We start from the raw sequence: 18,060 nt of genomic DNA on the forward strand, positions 1-18,060 counted from the left end.
GAAACAAATGGCCAGACTGAATGAGCTAACCAAGAAATCGAAAGATACATCTGAATGTATGTTAGCCGACGTTAGGATGACTGGGACCATCTTCTTCCTACTGCCAAATTTGTTATTAAATCTCGAGTAGATTTTGCCCATGACAAAGCACCATTTGAAGTGCTCTATGGATACACTCCAGAGTTTTTATTATGACGATGAAGACCTCTAATTAAAAAATGACAATGAACATGATGAAAATATAATGAATTATGCAATATATAGCTACACATAATGATGATGATATTATCCAATGCATCCGGTCTGGGGAGAACATGGCCGACATATTCACCAAAGCTCTCAATGGCACTACGCACTCCAAATTAGTTCACCTCCTCGGACTGGATCATACAGAGTAGAGGGGTGTGTTGGGCAATACTCTGTACGAGTACATATGCATGAACCTCCGAGTACGTATAACCAATACAGTGTTATTATCTTATACTATACAGTTCATACATATCAGAGCACCGGTGTGCGTAGAATCCCTCAGTCGCTTGACAGACAAGTGAGGTGAGCTATAGCCAATTCTACATACACTAAACACTAACATACCCTAGCATACACTAACAGGTACTATACACAATATATCAGTTGCTTGACAGACAACTGAGCATACACTAACAGTTTGATCAGTCTATGTATGGTGAGTTATACACTCGAACTCACCTCAGTTGGTAACGGAACAACTGAGGGAGCTCAGGAGTCTCTGTCATGTGTGATATACTTGGAATCGTACAGTTTATGGTCATCATAGCATATACATGTAAGGCTGTGTCATGTACTCAAAGCAGTGATATCGGGCTATATGTATGCATATGGAATTGATCCAACAAATAACAATTGCAATTGAACAAAATATATGTAAGGTAAAGTACAAAAATATTCACAAGTGGAACCAAGAATCAAATTTGTACATCAGATCGCGGTTGGGATAGAGAAACTTTATCTAATAAAGGTAGCCAATGATTGAGAAGTAGTATCACAGCAATATTGTGTTCCACTGTGATAGCAACTTCATGTAAGATATCGGAACAATATTAAGAGTAATTACTTAACGGGTGGTAGAACTCATTCATTCTTGTCATTACGCAAACGACGAAGTACGTCTGACACATCGTCGGCGTTGAATTGACGTAGATCTTCAAATATAGATATGGGCGGTAATACAGGAACAAATGTTTGATTCGAAATGGAGCTATCAGAACCAAATAGATCAATTTCGAGGTTCGGAATTGAAGCAGCTAGAAAATTCTCCGGAGATGAAAACGACGATGCTGAATAAAACGTCGAGTCCCAGTGTGGGGGCCATTGACTGTATGACTGGTTGATTTGATTAAGATAATGAGAATCTGTGTCAAGTATAAGAAATCATTCTGTCCTATTTAATTTTGAATACGAACCAGTAGAAGTTGGATACGGGTCACCGCCCAGAACCGATCCAAGGGGAGTATGACACGAAGAAGAGGAAGAAGATGGTAAATGTGGTAGGAGCGAATGATGCGTAGATGGGTTTTGTGTAAGTTTCCGGGTCGCGTTTGTGTCATAGTCGCGTGTTTCGCTCAATTGACGGTCGTGGCGTAAATAATTGGTGGGAGTTACATGAAGGTAGTTGATATCGTAGTTTTGTCCGATATTATTTGGAGGGATACATTTCGAAGGAAATTCCTGTCTGAACCAGTATTGGGTATTGATATGTTAATGTCTAATGAGGGAAATTTACCGCCACTTACCCAAAGAATGGTGTCAACTGATTTCGGAAAGGCCATGCTATTCTGTATTCACGATGTCAACAATCTATGATATAATCGAACGGGATTGATACGTCACCTCAAAAGTAATGCTGATACTAGCTGAAACGAACCAGGTAATTGAAAGTGAGGACAAGAGATAATCATGTCGAAACGTACTTGATAGGGTAACCAGGTACCCCGAACCTGACTTTTACCATTTTTAACAATTCGCACTGATCGTGCAAGATCTGGTCGGAGACGGAGCAATTGCATCACATCAACTTGAGTAAGACAATAAGAATTAGTATTTATTATGCGTAACAGAATGGTTGCAGTACTTGAACAGTCTCCAACAGCTAATGGCATTACGGAGTGTTACAGGAGGATTGGCCTTTCATGAGTTAACGACGTACCTTTCCACATAGTGGTCCATAATATGTAACTGTCATCACAATCCATCATGAGGATGTATCCATTCAAGCAATACTGGAATACGGATCTAAGATGTTCATCAGTGCTTGCAAACGGATGAAAGAGCGAAGTACTTACATATATCCTTTTGTACTATCCTTGGTTGTATAGGTAGTTTGTATAAGTTGATGTTGAGCATGAGTAGAGTCATCGACATCCATGTCCCTTTGAGAGGCGGCAGTAGATGTATCGTTCTAGAGATACACCATGGTCAATGAACTATCACATATCAGTCGGATTGAGAACCTGTGACATACTAAACGCAAAGTGGTCATCGAAGAGGTTCGAATGGTGCTGAAGAAACTGGGGAATGAAAGGGTAATAGTAATGATGAATCCATATACTTCATATATGTCAGATAATACGCTCTGAAATGACGCGTTCTACCTGCAAAGGTTATCAGCCCGACGAAACGCACGATATAGTCCGATATATGAGGACTAGACTATACATCTGTAAGTGTAACGTGTTACGTAGGACTATACACCTGTAAGTGTAACGTAACTCTGAATTCAACGGCTTACTCCGAATTGTTCTTTAGGTGGATCTATCTCGATTGCAAGCTTAAAGTTTGAATGTGTTGCACCAGCATTATGGTACATACTTGCCTTTAGTTTTCGTACAGTATCATATAATACAAATTATGTTACACACTGACACGTTGCGCAGATCCTTCCAAGTACCAATTCCGTTAAGAAAAGTACGTGCAAAAAAACCACCACAGTTTCTGTCAGTTTAGTGTTGTACATCCATTTCCACTTGCAACATATTGTGCATTGTCTCTCATTTCTGTATCTTCGCGTCGTGTTCGAAGCGAATGAGATGTCACCAATGGCGTATTTACTGCAGTAAATACCGCTACAGGAAGCGGGTATTCTCGATCCAACCAGAGGCGCCATTGCAAAGCATTACCCAATGCACGTTCACATCTGCTGATTTCCCGAGGTGGTAGCTGACACAGCGCCCCCCATGCGCGATTTGTATACGACTTGTCATGCAAGAATTTGGTTGCAAGTATGATCGAGGATAGAAACGTTCGTCTTGGGCATAAAAGAGGCGAAGGAAGGAGAGGGAGAGGCGGAAGTGGAGAAGGTAGACGTTCCTCGTCTATGATTTGGTATGAAGTATCGGTGATGTTGCGTGCATGGACATCATCATCTCTAGAATCATTCACGACGGATGTAATTCGAGATCTTTCGAGGACATTATCAGTGGTGACAGTAATCCGAGTCGCGATACTTGTTTCGACATGCTGATCTTCACCAGAACGAGCGATATCAAATATCTGGAACCTAACAATTTCCAAATATCGCAAAGCGACCAAAAGGACCGTCATAGACGTATGTGAGCGTCTCAGTAGTTCCATCACAAATCGTCTCAGAGACAGATAGTGGCTACTGCCGGAACGAGAACGAGGTGATGTATGGTTTTTCGAAAGGACGGTAGAAGAATAAACAGGTGGTATGATATAAGAAGGCCAGTTATCGTGTAGTATGGTCACGATGTGATCTATTAAACTTCAGATATAGACAAATATGAAAAGGGATTGACTTACTTAGAACAGTGTCAAATTCTTCGCGGCGGCTATCGACGTTGGGTGGCATGTTCAGTGAAGAGGGCGAGCTCTTTGAAGGAGGTGAAGACGGTCAAGAGATGAATGATTCAATGATGTCGAGATGCTCGAACCACTTATGTACAATACTATGGGATAAGATCCTAGTAGAACAACGAATGGTTAGAGACCAATTATAGTAATGCGAAGCTGTGAGACGCACCATCAGAGCTGATATTTGGTAAGACACCGAAAGGAAATCTGACATTGATACACGCTGTAAGTAGTAAGTTTTTCAAACTGGTACTGAGAGAATTAGTGTTTCGATTGGGCGATTGCAGAACTATAGCGACACGTACAAGTACTTGATGACTTTCATCAGTATGTATGCCAGACGAATATCGTAGGTCTATGTGAACGAAATAGTGTCATTTGATATGCAACGGCCGCAAACCGCGACCTAAAAAGTATTCCGCCTGTTACCGAATCTATGGTAGGTCCAAGTTGAAGAAGAATACTGAGCTGGAAATAAGATCAACCTAAACAGAAGACCAGGACCCGACCGTGCACAGATTGAATTTGTCGCACACAAAAAGGGGACTTCGTGTCGTTACGGCATTAGAGCTATTGAAACTTTTGTATTGATTACTACTGCAATTTTTTCTACTTCCACCATCTGGCATCTCGTTCAATACTTCGACAGACTGTACCCTTTATTGCAACACGACGGTCTATCTCTATTTGGGATATGTAATCTATACAGATTCTCGACATCATGGGTGATTGTGAGGTTTGCATTCTCATTGGTACGAAGGAGGACACTCAAAGGACCGCGCCGCTTGCAATTGCACTCCCTGTTGCATTCCTACAGTGAACCATGGACATCCAGTATGAATATGTTTACTACCACGATCCCGTTTCCGAATCAGATCGTCACAAACGACAGTCAAGGAATCCTTACTCTAAACTGAAAACGGTACGTGTTGTTCAACATAAGTAAAACATTGAACTAAGTCATACAGCTGGCAGATCTTGGAGAACCTAAATGGGTGACTGAAGAGTTGAAACGCACCTTCCGTGCGTTGTATTGCATGAGGATTTCTAGAGAACAGAAGAGACAGTTAAACATCAAATATGGCAAAATCGTAATTATCTTTGTTGTGTGTGTGTTTCGTTCAATTCACGTTCAAGTTCAGACGTGTTCGGCTTGTCACGCTCAAAATATACAGTGCAAGATAACGGAAACTACTCTTCACTGCGAGTATTGCGGCACTCACGGGAAGTGCAGTCGCCTCCCGCTTCTGAAAAGAAGCCATGTATTGGACGCTATGGATTTATCGGAAGATCAGTATAATTGGCTTATGATATGGTACAAGATAGCTACTCGTGAGGGTGTCCTTCCGCCAATGACCAAAGTGCAAAACGGTCGAACGAACAACGTCAGACATTTCCGTGTATCTGCCCAACCTATCATTGTTCGCTGATTAACATCTTAAAATAGGAACCATTCGACGCAACTCTGAATGATGCCTACTATTTGCAAAATGTAAGAACCAGCTTTCAATTTTGATTTTCGTTGATAAGTTCGTCGCATTCACAATAGGATTCTACGTCACGTGGAATGGATCTTGTTCCGCATGCGAGTATGTCTTGCAGTGAAGAGCAGGATTACGAGTCCGGTGCAGAGCAGGATTACGAGTCCGGTGCAGAGCAGGATTACGAGTCCGGTGCAGAGCAGGATTACGAGTCCAGCCCGGAGCAGGATTACGAGTCCAGTGCGGAGAAGGATTACGAATTCGTTGCGGAGCAGGACCCCGAGTACATTGCGGAGCAGGAATCCAGACCGGAGGAGGTATACGAGTCAAGTACAGAGCATGGATACAGGACAAGTCCAGAGCAGATCTACAGGTCAATTCCGGAACAGATTTATAGGCCAGGTGAGGCGCAGGTTCACGACGTAAGTGCGGGGCACGTCTACGGTTTGCACGAGTCAAGTGAAGAGCAGGTCTACGGTACAAGCGCGGGGCAAGTCTACCATTCATACGATTCAAGCGAGGAGCAGGTCCACGGAATAAGTGCGCGACATGTTTACGGTTCATATGACTCAAGCATGAAGCAAGTCTATGGGACAAACACGGAGCAGTTTTACAGGCCAAGCGCGGATCACGAGTACGGGCCAAACGCGGTGCAGCGTTACAGATCAAGTGCAGAGCGAGTACACCCAATAAATTCTGAACAAATCTACAATTTGAATACGACTTCTGAGGAATGGCAACCGATGTTCGAATATTATTCTAAAGGAAAATTTGGACCCACTGATAAAGGCAAAATCGTTCCAGTCGTTTCGGTCCGTCCTTCAAACGACGGCGGCGTTGGTCAGATCGTTTCCTCGGTATATTCTCGAGACCATGACGATTCTATCTATGAAACATTGGATTCGATGTCATCGCGGATCCCATACAAGGTATCTTCTACGAACAATAGTCGCACTCTCGTTCAAAATCCCTCAACCGCTCGTTCCCCTTTTCGTAAGCGCTTGTAATTTTGTTAAACGATTTATGCGTGCTAATACAATTGCAGTTGCGCCAGCGATTGAACACGAGAGCTCTTATGACTCGAGTAAACTTTCATGTTTTTTTTTGTTCAACATATTCGTTAACGATTTTCAACAGCTCAACGATATCCACAATTTGCTACTCAGATGGAGACATTCGTTCAAAATAGCAGCGCATATAATTACCGTCATCAAAGTTGTTCTTCTTCGAACAATTGTCTGTCTCAGGATGTACGTGGTCGATCATCGAGCAATGTCAACCAGTATGTTACCGATCTTTTGAACCTCGACCTCATTGATAATGTGGACAGTTCAAACAACAATGAATCTATGACAATGTTCAGTGTTCCATCTCATATATTGGCTGAGATAGATGACCTTGTCCGTCGTGATGTTTTTTCTACCGACAAGTAGGTTAGTGGTTGCGTCTATGACAACAAAGACGTGTACGACGAACGAAAAAAAAAAGAGGAACGCAGTGCTCACGACGATATTGATTACTATGTCAAGTCCAGCTACTAAATTTGTATGTGCGAATGGATGTAGAGAATTATGTAGATTGAACAAAAGTGTACATACGTAGTTCATTCAGACGTTGGATCTCGACCCGATGTAGCGGTCCATGACAATAAATTTTACGGAGTTATGCAAAGCGCAGTATTTGTGCGGGGTTGACGGGTACAAGGCGACTGATGCCAAGCGCCTGGTTTTTCCCAATTGGGATTGTTTACCTCCCATGTATCGCCGTAATATTGTACGTTGTTGCATGATAAGAAAAGTTGAGAGCGTACTTACGGACAATTGTATCCAAAACACAGCAAAACATCACGAGTATCCTTGCTTGCAGATGAACTTACAACAACAGTACGCGATAGTACGCGCTGCGGTTAGTTGCAGATTCGACTTGACGGTCTTTATGTACCTGTATTACATATCGTAACGTATTAGTCATACAGGTGTATTGGTATATGCGATGTAATACTATTGATCTATAATTAGACTGATGATCATTCTGATGTACAGAACCGAAAAAGGGCAAGTACGTGAACGACATTGGCGCGGCTGAACATCATCAAACAAAACATTTGTCGAAGATAGTTTATCTCTACTGCTGAGACTTAATGTTTCGCTGCAAGTGGTGTTTAGGAAATCAAGATTTGCGTCTAAGCTCGCTGCATAAGACTTCGTCGTCAAGGCGGTCGTCTCTCAGAAATGAGCTCGTGACGGTGGTTGTAAGCAAGATTTCGATGCTTAGGAACAAAACGGAGTACGTCTAACTTCATTCTCGTTCTCAAAAGGATGAAAATATTGGCTATAGTAATATGATGCGGATAATAAGCTTTTATGTTGAAAGCAGATAAAGTCGCGAAACGGACTGACCGATATTCAGCGGATATCTATCATCATGCGTTGATCTTCCATTTGAGTCCTCAGTTGCTATTCAGAGTCTATGCCGTTTCTTGAACAAGTCTTGGACATACGTATAGGTCTCTGACGGTGTAGTTGAAGAGATCTTAGACGCAGGCGGAATTCGCGGTAGGACACATTAGTGATGAAAACGTAGATGATAGCAAACGATGTCAAGTGAAGTGGTGAATCAGGTGCTGGGGGAAACGATCGACAGTGAGGTCGTTGTGGTTATCACTGTTAGCGTATAGCATCGTTTGTATGAGACTTGGAAAGCGTCTGGATAATTGTTGGTTTTGCAACGTAAACATAATGGTGTAGATAAAGGTTGAAGTTACGCACATTTCCTGCAAGACATCCATACGTTTTTGACCATGCTCCTCTTCGAAACCAGAAAGACTGAGTAGATTTCGTTGAACGAACCTATATCGAAAGACCTAAACACAGTTGAGGAGTGCTTTCAGGATTTTCAACACGGACAGTATTGAGTACGATGGCACTGGCTCAGCGGCTCACCTGAATCAAGTTATGATCGGATACAGTTCAGCACAGTAATCGTTCTTTTCGTGGTAGGTTTTGCCAAAATATCTAGAGTTTCTTGATTGTTTCAGTTGAAAAATTCGCAGCGAACACTCACGATATGGTTCTAAATCCTAACACAGGTTTGTTGTACATTTTTTGAAGTCTATATGCTGAAGCGAGTGCGTTTAGATTATAGTGCAGCTACATTGAGAACGTCGAATAACACACTAGGTAGATATCTTGAATGAATTTGTGATTACATCGTTCTTGGACACTGTAATGCCAGCAGCTTCATGTGGTATCTTCATAAAAAAACTTTCGTTGTATAAGTCAAGCACGCACCGTATATTCCGCTTGGTGAAGTATAACATCTTTCAGCTCTCCATAATCTCATATTTCCGACAACGACGTGATAGAATCTCACCAAAAGGCTCAATGTTGTAAATAGACGAGTTGCAGTATATGGAGCAAGACCATAACGGTCGTGGGAGCGGCTAAACACCTCAGTTCTGTGCACTCATCAAAAAAATTCAGCTAACAACACCGTATGGATATTCATGTACAACAGCTCGAACTGCAACAAGGATTTAACGCATCTTCAACAAAAGACAGCGAATAAGTGACTGCTTAGTCAAATGTTTCGTTCGCATTCACCGGTATCCGCTCTTGTATGACCACTATTCGTACGATATTGACGTTGTCCGAGCTGTATATCATAAACACAGGTGCATCCCGTTGCAATTGGCCTGCGACATAACGTATGAATAACAACAGTTAAGTTTCAAATGCAAAATATCTAACCTCCTTACGAATAATCGATGATCGACACCTTTTCTTGATCAAGCAGAAGTTGATACACAAGCATAGGGTTTCCACCTGAGTCAAGAATTGTTCGAATCAATACAGAAAATGTGGTATGTGTAGCATCGTCTTATGTGAAACCACATTGGTTCAAGTGATATATTTTGTCAGACATTACAGCGCGTTTGGACCTTCTCACTAATCGAGTCGATGACTTGCTCAACATCATATAGTGGTTATGTTTCTAGAGAGGATGTAACGGAAGTTAGACAATAGCTCAGAACGGTAAAGGTACGTAACTTGGTACGTTCAAACGAATGCAGTCGACTGAAATCATGAACGTAGCGATACCGCTTAACACAATTGGAGTTCCCTTTGATACGTTGGATTCCTTCAAACATAATGCTGAACCCTGTTGAAACCTATCTCCAGCGTGAGTGATTCACAACACTAATTGTTACCAAAGTTCATATCTTGCAACTTTTAGAGTATTGGAACAACGTCGTTTACACCTTAACTTCAAAGAAGGAGTCCTCCTCCACTATTAGTTACTCATCATCTGAAACCGACTTTGAGTTGCATCAAGGTAATGACTATAGATGTCGTAAATTACTTACTATCGATCCGATATCTGTCCATAATACTGACCGTTTCGTGTACAGACATACAACGCAGCAGTCTTGTACGTGTCCGAGTGTCTAACATCGGACATAATACCTTGCATAACTGTATCCATGCCTCCGAATTCCGTGCGCGCTGCTCAACGAATGCAGGCACGACGGTAAACGGTCGCACGTAAGTAGCATATGGGGCATACCTTATGTTTATCAGACCGTTATGCCACGGATTCAAAAAAGTATATCGTCATTGCATGCGATGTTTCTTAGATGGTTTCTGATTGATATTGATGATATAGTTCAACATCGACGACATTCGACAAGATCGCCTTTCATTGAGTGAGGTATTCGATGACCACCACAAATGTTTAGTTGAAGTGGCAGCTAAAACACCTGTTAGCTTTTCAAAGGTAGTCGCAACAGCGTTGAACTGACGTGCCAATACAAGTGAAACCGATTGTACAAGTACTATGCTTACTTCATTCAGCAGCTTTCTATGATAGTTGTTCTATCGGCGCACCACGTATGTTACTCTTTCATGCATTGGATGACAACAACTCATCAATTCCCCGCATATTAGTTGGTTTGTGTAAAATTGTACCGCAGTTAGCTTTTAACAGTCGTCTTCCTGCGTGCATGTCAATTATATGTGGTGAATGCAAAAGATTGTCAACACCTTTCATCGTCATTACAGAAAACTCGATACCGACACCGGATAAATTTGAATGAATGAGGAGATTGTTCATGGTAAGTCGAAATACGACGTAGACCACTTATTGATTTAATGAATATTCGGTGAAAAGGATATCATATAGAACCGACTTACCTGACTGGCGCTGCTAAGAAAATTCAAAGGAGGATTTGTTTCATGCTGATCTATTGAACTTCGTATTATCAGGGATAAATTCGTGAATTCGACAGGTTATACTGAATATTATTTGCAGGCTGATGACTATAAATTGCTGGATATGGAGCTCGAATAGGAAACCAGTATCATTGGTGTCGTTAAGAAGTGCTACAATGCGATGGCGAAGATATGTACCTGTGAACAAGTGTTCTGAGCGAATGGTCACGGCGACAAGGAGTTCAACCGAAGAACGAGGTATGCAAAATCATCGATGCTCGACTCATCAAGGATTGAAAATATCATGGTAGCAAGCAGGGCATTGTGTAGTAATGCAATGACCTAGAATCGGTTTGACTAACCCTGTTTCCATAAACAGCGATTAAGTTATTTTGTTCTTTCACCATCCGTCAACTACATTAGGAAGTTACCGCTGAATTCGTATATAACGAGGGTAGTGTCACCACGACGTACAGATAGGTCGTTGTTTTCCTAGGTTATATCGGTGTATTACACTGAGTATCTTGTTTTCGAAAAACAGGCAATATGCAAAACAGAAAGCAAACTCGCACCGTTCTGAATCCCGAACAACTCCAAATTCTATCGGCGGCCTTGAACAAGGTAATTCACTAGCCTCTGAACACGTCCATCGTGCTGATCCTGCTGCAGGCAATTTACCAAACGAATGAAGCTATTGCTCAGCTGGTCAAAGACACAGGGTTGACGTCTGCGCAGGTGAAGGTAAGTACGTGTTCTAATTTCATTATTTCATACGCAGATGCATGAGTTCTTAGACTTGGTTCGACGTGAGTTCCACGGCCAAATTCATGCATAATTACAACGTCCCAATGTTGCATCAGAATCGAAGGCGAGTCTTGCGCCAAAACGAGTTTGAACGACAACGCATCGCAGTCGAGCGACATCAGTACGTTTGCCACCGTGCCAAAATACCATTAGCTTCATTTTTTCTTAGCGGAGATAGTTTCTACGACCCAATCTATGTGGATTCAGACGCTGCAACCGACGAAAATTCATACAAAACGTCAACTAGATATCCCTGTCATCCGACTTCATCACTTGAATATAACATTGACAACCCCTCCTTGCCGTCTATTTCTTCAATGTTTCCCGAAATATTCAATAGCGAATATGATTATACGCTTCCTCCTAACGTTCGTCCAATCGAGTTACCGACCAAGTTTTAATTAAATGATCAAATTGTATTACTTACCAGTGCATAACATGAGAAAAGGGCGATTTGTCGTACGCGTTCGAGTTTTTCACTCATGGGATCCGTTGGTTTTCAGCGTGCGCGAGCTTTGGGAAGACGAATCAGCAAGGCGCCACAGTCGTAGTTTGGATCCTTCTTCAGAGATCCCGGTCGATTTCAGCGGTTCTTCTCGAGGTTCAACCGGTAGCTGGGTAGCTGAAGCGATTTACTGGGACGACGTTGGTCGTCGTATCGAACAGGAGCGAATCAAAGCGCATAACATTAAAGATCCATAAAGCTGACAGGAAGCTGTAATGACGACTGTCGAAAGTATTGAAGCGTTGTGGGAGGAAGAATATAAGACTTGGAAACCACGAGGAGTTCGACTTGATCGAGACACCCACTCAGAGACGGAATTCACTGCAATAGTGGACTCGCTACCGGCGAGGATAGTGTAGAAGATGATCTAAACATTGATGTTGATGTTTCGTTTCTCTCAGTGAAGGAGCCGCCCACAGATGACATGGAGAAGGTAGATGAAGACGATTATCTGGACCGATGGGAATACAATCAGCCAGGGGACGAGTTTGATGATGGTGATGTTGGCGATGCTGTCTCGCAGAACGGCGATCACTCCTCCGAAAGCAAAGAAGAAGAGGAAATTTTGGAGTAAGGGTTCGATCCTATAATTTGACGAAGCGGGCTATACTCAGATCATAGGTGATGAGCAGTGCTTTCTGTCTGCGCTCTCTTACTCAAGTTTTCTCTTTTATAGTGGCAGAGGGTCTCTGAAAGCAACAAAGTGAATACAGTGCCTTTCCCTGAAAGCCCCGTAAGCTGATGATGATTGAAATGTAACACGAAAGGAGGTCAAAATTTGGCAAACCCAAGCCAAACGGTGATGCGGTCATTGGCGAACCTACTCCAATGCCAGTCGTAAATCAGCGTCGTATTCCAGGTGCTGTTTTGACTTCAACAATCCATTGCCATCTCTTGAAGATTCCGTTCACGAGGCGCCACTGCCAAACCATTGCCTTGAACCCCCCCGGAGCACTGACTGGACTTGTATTAACAACGGTCAAAGTTGCTATCTCACAGACAATGTGGTCTCGGGCAGAAATCCTTACACCTAGAACCATACGTATATGTACTCCAACCCGTCACGCAGTACTTGTCAACTTTTATCTACCGTCGAGGATTTCGGGCTCAAGAGCAGGATTCATCGTGCTCCGTACTACTCCAATGAGAAAGATGCGTCGTCTAGACCGCGTGGGCATGCTGCTCTCGTATATAACCTCAAAGGTGGTGAGGGAATCGCTCTTCTCGATGATTAAGTGTTAGAATTTGGCTCCAAGAGACTAGCAACGATGCGTTTTATAATCTGTTGCAAGGTGATCCGAGCATAGGTGGCTGGGAATACTGCTGGAGCTCCTCCCAGTGTAAAGGAGATTCGAGCGCGGTTTCATTCCTACTTGAAAAGACAGCTGAAACAATAATTGCCTAAATTTCCATCTCGTATACAGGTCAGCTCATCTACTGATACCTCAGGCACTTCCTAATTTCCGCAGATCCAAGGCCCTACGCAAGTAAAACAGTATGGTCTCAAGGCTTCACCAATAAAGATAGAGGGTGATGCCTCTCGAGAAAAATAGGATATGAGTATGCTGTCCTTGAAAGTCTTTGGTGAGCAAGACGACTCTCAGTTCTGATTCATAGTGATCTATATTTACTACCAGTGCCGTCGAATATTAGGAGATTACCGCTCGCAGAGAAAAACGGTGACAACTTGTATACTCGCAAGCAATACCTTCAAATTGAACGGCGGTTTAGAACTTGTTGCGTTGTTCTATACATTCGAAATGGCCGAAGACGAGGCTGACTATCGGATACACCGTGTAGCATGTGTAAACTCTGCACAAATGGATGCTGCAATACTTCCAATGATCGCTCTCGAAGCGATCTGGTCAGAACTAGATCTAATTAACTAGTTTATAGATATTGTCATAGACTTGGATGCGGATATTATAACCGGATTGGATGTTCAAATTTCTTCCTGGGGTTACCTCGCAGTTAGAGCTCGCTCATTTGGTAAATCTCGAAAAAGTCTAGAAATCCACAGACCAGCTAATAATACATTCCAGGTATTGGAGGAATTACTTGTTCGTTCGTTTCCTCGTTATTCTTCAAATAACAACATCAAGTGGGATGCAAGACATACAACAACCTTCACAGTAGCCAAACGCCACGTCTTTACTTTCTTGCGAATTACGCGTTCCGACCTTTTAGGCAGTCCGCATAGCGGCATAGACGGAATTGTAGCGCAACAGAAAATGACTGAAAATTGCTTGAAGTGAATGCTCCTTTACCAATGTCGGGCCACGAACTAATGGTCATTCATAAGTACATTGTTTCAAACACAGGATTTGAACAAAATAAAGGAGTATCGCTACGATTTTTAGACAAAACTGGAGAACAAAGCACCCGTTGAGGATTTCATTTTTACGATGGGAAGCTACAGGTAAACAACTTGTATATCTCAAAATCATCTGCTCGAGGTCGTCGTGACTTTCCCGTAACAAAAAAAGAACCTCCTCCACCCGGAGTAGCCGTGACAGCGAGAACAACAGTTCTGGATCCTGGTGAGGAACCTCGGTATGGCGAACATGTGTCCTATGTTATTGCGCCGGAGAACCCGGTTCTAAACTCCGAGTCACGGGTAGAGCTATAGATCCCTTGAAATTTTTGCCCAATCCGTGTGTAGCTACCTTTTTCGGGTTGGCATTGTTTTACTCATTTAGCCTTGCAGTCACACCCAACTCGACAGTACGTATTATATATCCAGGTGCCCATTCCACCACTGGAACGTATCTTCGATTCAGATGTTATGATCCCCCAATGGTACAACGAAATGCCCAAAGCCAGACGTCTGAAGTTACTTTGTCCAGCAATCGTGGGTACCCTCAGGTGATCGAGTTGGACCAGTATAACATGAATGAACATTTTGACCGTTCCGAATGTCTTATTTCCGGCTCTCCTGCACTGCAAGGTCGGATCCTTCTACTTTGCATCCTTTCAAACTATTGAATGCCCCCAGCCTGTGTAGCCAATGCCGGAGACAGCCGTAATCAACCCTCTTGGGTCTCTCGAGTCGTAATTCGATCAAATGAACAACGTTTAACTAACAGCGCAAATGTTGTGCATCTTACACGGGAACAGCGCTAGATGATGCAGTCCATTGTCAAAATCTCAATTGTTCTTGGCTTTATGCTCGCCATGGAGCGCAAGCTAAGATAGATTTCCTTCGGAGTCTACATGTCCTTGTACAACAACTATAATAGTAAGTGACGATCGTACATTGACTTTCCTTGCACTATGCAGTTTGTTACCCTCCTGTTACGCTCCTGGAACAGCCTGGACTGATGCTGTAGGGCCTGAAGGAGGGGTTACGAGTCTGGTCGGTTCAGGAGACCAATTCGTAATCAACGTTTTGATATTGAGCCGTAGCTTGTCAGTTTCGACAATAAAGTTAGATGTCTGGCTGTCGCACCAGTGGGTGTGTTAATATCGTTCCCTCGAATTCCTAATCCAGCAAACTGTGCACCTTTTTGGCGAGCCGCAAGTCCAAGAGTAAGGAAGATGGGAATCTAGTAATATGTTAGCAACGACAGCAAATCATGAATTATACCAACAGTCGACTGGACAAGCAGAAATCAAATTGTAAAAAAATTAACGAAACCTCCTTGTTCGGTTCTAAGCATGCAAATTATGTCGTAGAATTCTGAAGCTTCAAGAAGATCAGTGGACTGCACAATATGTCAGCTGAAACCAAATGCGGGAGTTGGAGAGAAAACACATACGGCTTGCAAAGACAAAAAGGCCGAGCCAGCATTTTCTTGTGCGTATATACCAAATAGGAAGATCTGAAGATTGTAGGCTGGAGCTGTGAATCCAGAGAGGAAAAAGGAAAACCCTTGACACTGACATTGAATGCCATTAATTCAGAGAACGTATACAACTCGCGGGCAAGGAGCAAATAATCATCGCTCCGGATAAGACAAGTTTGGAGGGATCATGGCCTTGGACAAAATCCATTATGTTCTGTGAGTTGGAAGTAGAGAGGAAGGACAAATTATCTGAAGATCTGTGCCACGACGGTCAAGAGAGAGCTGTTAGATCTAGATACAGTGCGCCTAAGATAAGCGCTATGGAAGTCACAGCGTGGTGTCATACCTACCACAAGAAACTGCACAAAAATTGAGCGTTCTTTTCGCCGTCCAGTTACATTATCGCTCGAAGCATGCTTTTACTCAGGCATTGACTACGGACGGTTTCGTGCCTGATTTGGTTGATTATGCTCCTTCTACTCCTCTTTTTGCGCGTCGAAACTCGACAGCGAGCGTCACGTCTGGCGACCCTCAATTCCGTCGTGCAATTCTCAGCCACACAGACTAGTGCATTCTTCGTGCCATCCATGAGGTAAAGCAAGGCCTATTACAACCGTTTGAAGTGATATTGGGCAATTACTCCAACAACTATGTCTTCAAAGAAGACGCCTGCTATTCTTCCCTCACAATATTCTCCTCTGGCACGAACCGCACGAGCCTTTTCCAGAAAGACGCTTACCGTGCTGTGGTTGTTGCTATTTGTTCTTTGCACGTATGATCATTTACTGCCACTAGACACTTGCAGCAAAGCGAAGTCGCAGAACGGCTATGTCCCAGCCAACGCCCAAGAAATTCTGCAGGAATGTAACACCATTGATACACGTCCTGATCCCTCAACTCTATCATCCTTTCTCCAGAAAAGAACCGTCTTCGACAGATATGACCCTAGAACGCGGAACATGTCGTATCTCATTACGAATGCTACGATATTCTCTGGTGTAAAGAACGATGATGGCAATGTGTAAACCCTCAGAGGAGATTTGTTCATGACGAAGGGGATCATACGTGCCTGAGGAGAAGACATTTCGTGGGACTTGGTCATGGAAGTGGATCCACGCAAGTTAACGGTGATCAGGGCAAACGGAAGTTGGGTAACACCTGGACTAGGTATGTATTTCTTTTCTTATGTAATTCTACGTCGACTGAGTTTAAGGATAGTGGATGTTAACTCTCAGCTCGGGATTTTGAGCTCACCCACTGTTCGTGGTAAGCGCGGAATCATTGCATTCCCCTACTCTTGCCCTAACATACGTCGCAGGCTTAGATGATTTGGGCTGCAGAAAAGGCCCCATCCTGTCATGGCTACGGAGCATCGATGGACTTCATACCCGTGACAATGCTTTCGAATTAGCTTTGGTTGCGGGAGTCACTTCTGCCCAAATCCTCGCTGGAACTTCGAACAGTATAGGTTTCGTCTATTCCTTTACCTATACATAGAGTATACTCTTAACCTGGCGCAGGTGGTCAGGCTTTTGTGATAAAGCTCCGTAGAACCACTGAAGGTTCACCACTTTCAATGGTCATCCTCCTCACGAGCTAAATGCTACAGGCTTTAGTAAAAAGAAACCCTCGGTATAGCGACATTTATTGTAAGTATCCGAGTTTTGATACCATCTAGCAACTAGATTATCTCAATGTACTTTTACAGCCAGTGTTGCAGCAATGAGACCAGACGTTACGGGAACCATATGGACATGATGTGATCGTTGCGTTCAGCTTATCATGAGGCTCGAAGGGTTATGAAATTACAGGACGCGTTCTGTGCTAAAGCTGAAGCTGGTTTATGGGAGTCTGGTATCGATGGTTTTCCTGAAAATTTTCAATGGGAAATGTTGGTTGATGTTTGGAGAGGAAAAGTTAACATAGGCGTTTAACCCCTACAACGCTTAAAGAACCTACTGTATGACGCACACGCCGACCTACTGTCACCAGTTCCCTTCCCTTGCCTCCAATCAGTGCTGCATCAATCTGCACTCCAACCACCGGCACCTGTTCGCGCGAATTTTTTAGCTCAGAATCTGAACACAGTGATAGTCAAAGTATATGGTTGAACAATGACAGCTATACTACAGCCCCTGCAACCCCTTCAGAGTATTCTCCTACCTTTTGGGCGTCTCCCAAGTGGATTTACAATCAGCCCCCACGCCTCCCCCGAAACTGTTCAAACGTTCAGTTACTTGTATAATTAAATGTCCACATTCGTCATTCTTTCCGGCTTCATCCTCTTTCCCGCCTACATGTCTCCTCGTGCGTCCGATCAGTTCATTCAGCAAAGAAATTCAGTCCCGGCTGTTGCTACACACACTAGTAGTACGTTGCCTTCAGATCTATATCCATTCGTTGGAAGGCGAAAAACACGGTGGAGC

General features: G+C 43.2%; 7 protein-coding genes across 7 annotated transcripts; 4 read left to right on the forward strand and 3 right to left on the reverse strand.

Moving 5' to 3' along the window:
* Window positions 1-1,768: 1,768 nt before the first annotated feature.
* C8R40DRAFT_1013711 (uncharacterized protein) lies at window positions 1,769-2,374 on the reverse strand (the record flags this gene model as incomplete). The annotated part of the gene is made up of 4 exons (XM_046222897.1): window positions 1,769-1,809; window positions 1,925-2,053; window positions 2,186-2,271; window positions 2,322-2,374. Coding segments are annotated over 4 exons (309 nt in total), but the record flags the coding sequence as incomplete, so codon positions are not given.
* Window positions 2,375-3,126: 752 nt separating this feature from the next.
* Window positions 3,127-3,291, reverse strand: C8R40DRAFT_1015665 (uncharacterized protein; the record flags this gene model as incomplete). The annotated part of the gene is made up of 1 exon (XM_046222925.1): window positions 3,127-3,291. A coding segment is annotated over one exon (165 nt), but the record flags the coding sequence as incomplete, so codon positions are not given.
* Window positions 3,292-5,123: 1,832 nt separating this feature from the next.
* Window positions 5,124-6,763, forward strand: C8R40DRAFT_1173729 (uncharacterized protein; the record flags this gene model as incomplete). Its single annotated transcript, XM_046232066.1, has 5 exons — window positions 5,124-5,234; window positions 5,297-5,341; window positions 5,399-6,323; window positions 6,376-6,414; window positions 6,468-6,763. The coding sequence occupies 5 exons, from the start codon at window positions 5,124-5,126 to the stop codon at window positions 6,761-6,763; spliced, it is 1,416 nt and encodes a 471-aa protein (XP_046083419.1).
* A 3,953-nt stretch (window positions 6,764-10,716) lies between these two features.
* On the forward strand, window positions 10,717-12,423 carry C8R40DRAFT_1071819 (uncharacterized protein; the record flags this gene model as incomplete). The annotated part of the gene is made up of 8 exons (XM_046226382.1): window positions 10,717-10,798; window positions 11,082-11,161; window positions 11,210-11,281; window positions 11,335-11,346; window positions 11,401-11,465; window positions 11,514-11,582; window positions 11,848-11,993; window positions 12,251-12,423. 8 exons carry the CDS (start codon window positions 10,717-10,719, stop codon window positions 12,421-12,423), a joined length of 699 nt encoding a protein of 232 aa, XP_046083420.1.
* A 472-nt stretch (window positions 12,424-12,895) lies between these two features.
* Window positions 12,896-13,084, forward strand: C8R40DRAFT_1052809 (uncharacterized protein; the record flags this gene model as incomplete). The annotated part of the gene is made up of 1 exon (XM_046224782.1): window positions 12,896-13,084. One exon carries the CDS (start codon window positions 12,896-12,898, stop codon window positions 13,082-13,084), a length of 189 nt encoding a protein of 62 aa, XP_046083421.1.
* A 2,223-nt stretch (window positions 13,085-15,307) lies between these two features.
* C8R40DRAFT_1015900 (uncharacterized protein) lies at window positions 15,308-15,842 on the reverse strand (the record flags this gene model as incomplete). Its single annotated transcript, XM_046222928.1, has 3 exons — window positions 15,308-15,394; window positions 15,602-15,720; window positions 15,767-15,842. Coding segments are annotated over 3 exons (282 nt in total), but the record flags the coding sequence as incomplete, so codon positions are not given.
* An 820-nt stretch (window positions 15,843-16,662) lies between these two features.
* C8R40DRAFT_495758 (uncharacterized protein) lies at window positions 16,663-17,287 on the forward strand. The gene is made up of 4 exons (XM_046235248.1): window positions 16,663-16,801; window positions 16,853-16,900; window positions 16,953-17,102; window positions 17,155-17,287. Exons 1-4 carry the CDS (start codon window positions 16,735-16,737, stop codon window positions 17,232-17,234), a joined length of 345 nt encoding a protein of 114 aa, XP_046083423.1. The 5' UTR covers window positions 16,663-16,734; the 3' UTR covers window positions 17,235-17,287.
* Window positions 17,288-18,060: the final 773 nt, after the last annotated feature.

The sequence above is a fragment of the Lentinula edodes genome (genome assembly GCF_021015755.1).
Source record: "Lentinula edodes strain Le(Bin) 0899 ss11 chromosome Unknown C8R40scaffold_32, whole genome shotgun sequence".
Lineage (NCBI taxonomy): Eukaryota > Fungi > Basidiomycota > Agaricomycetes > Agaricales > Omphalotaceae > Lentinula > Lentinula edodes.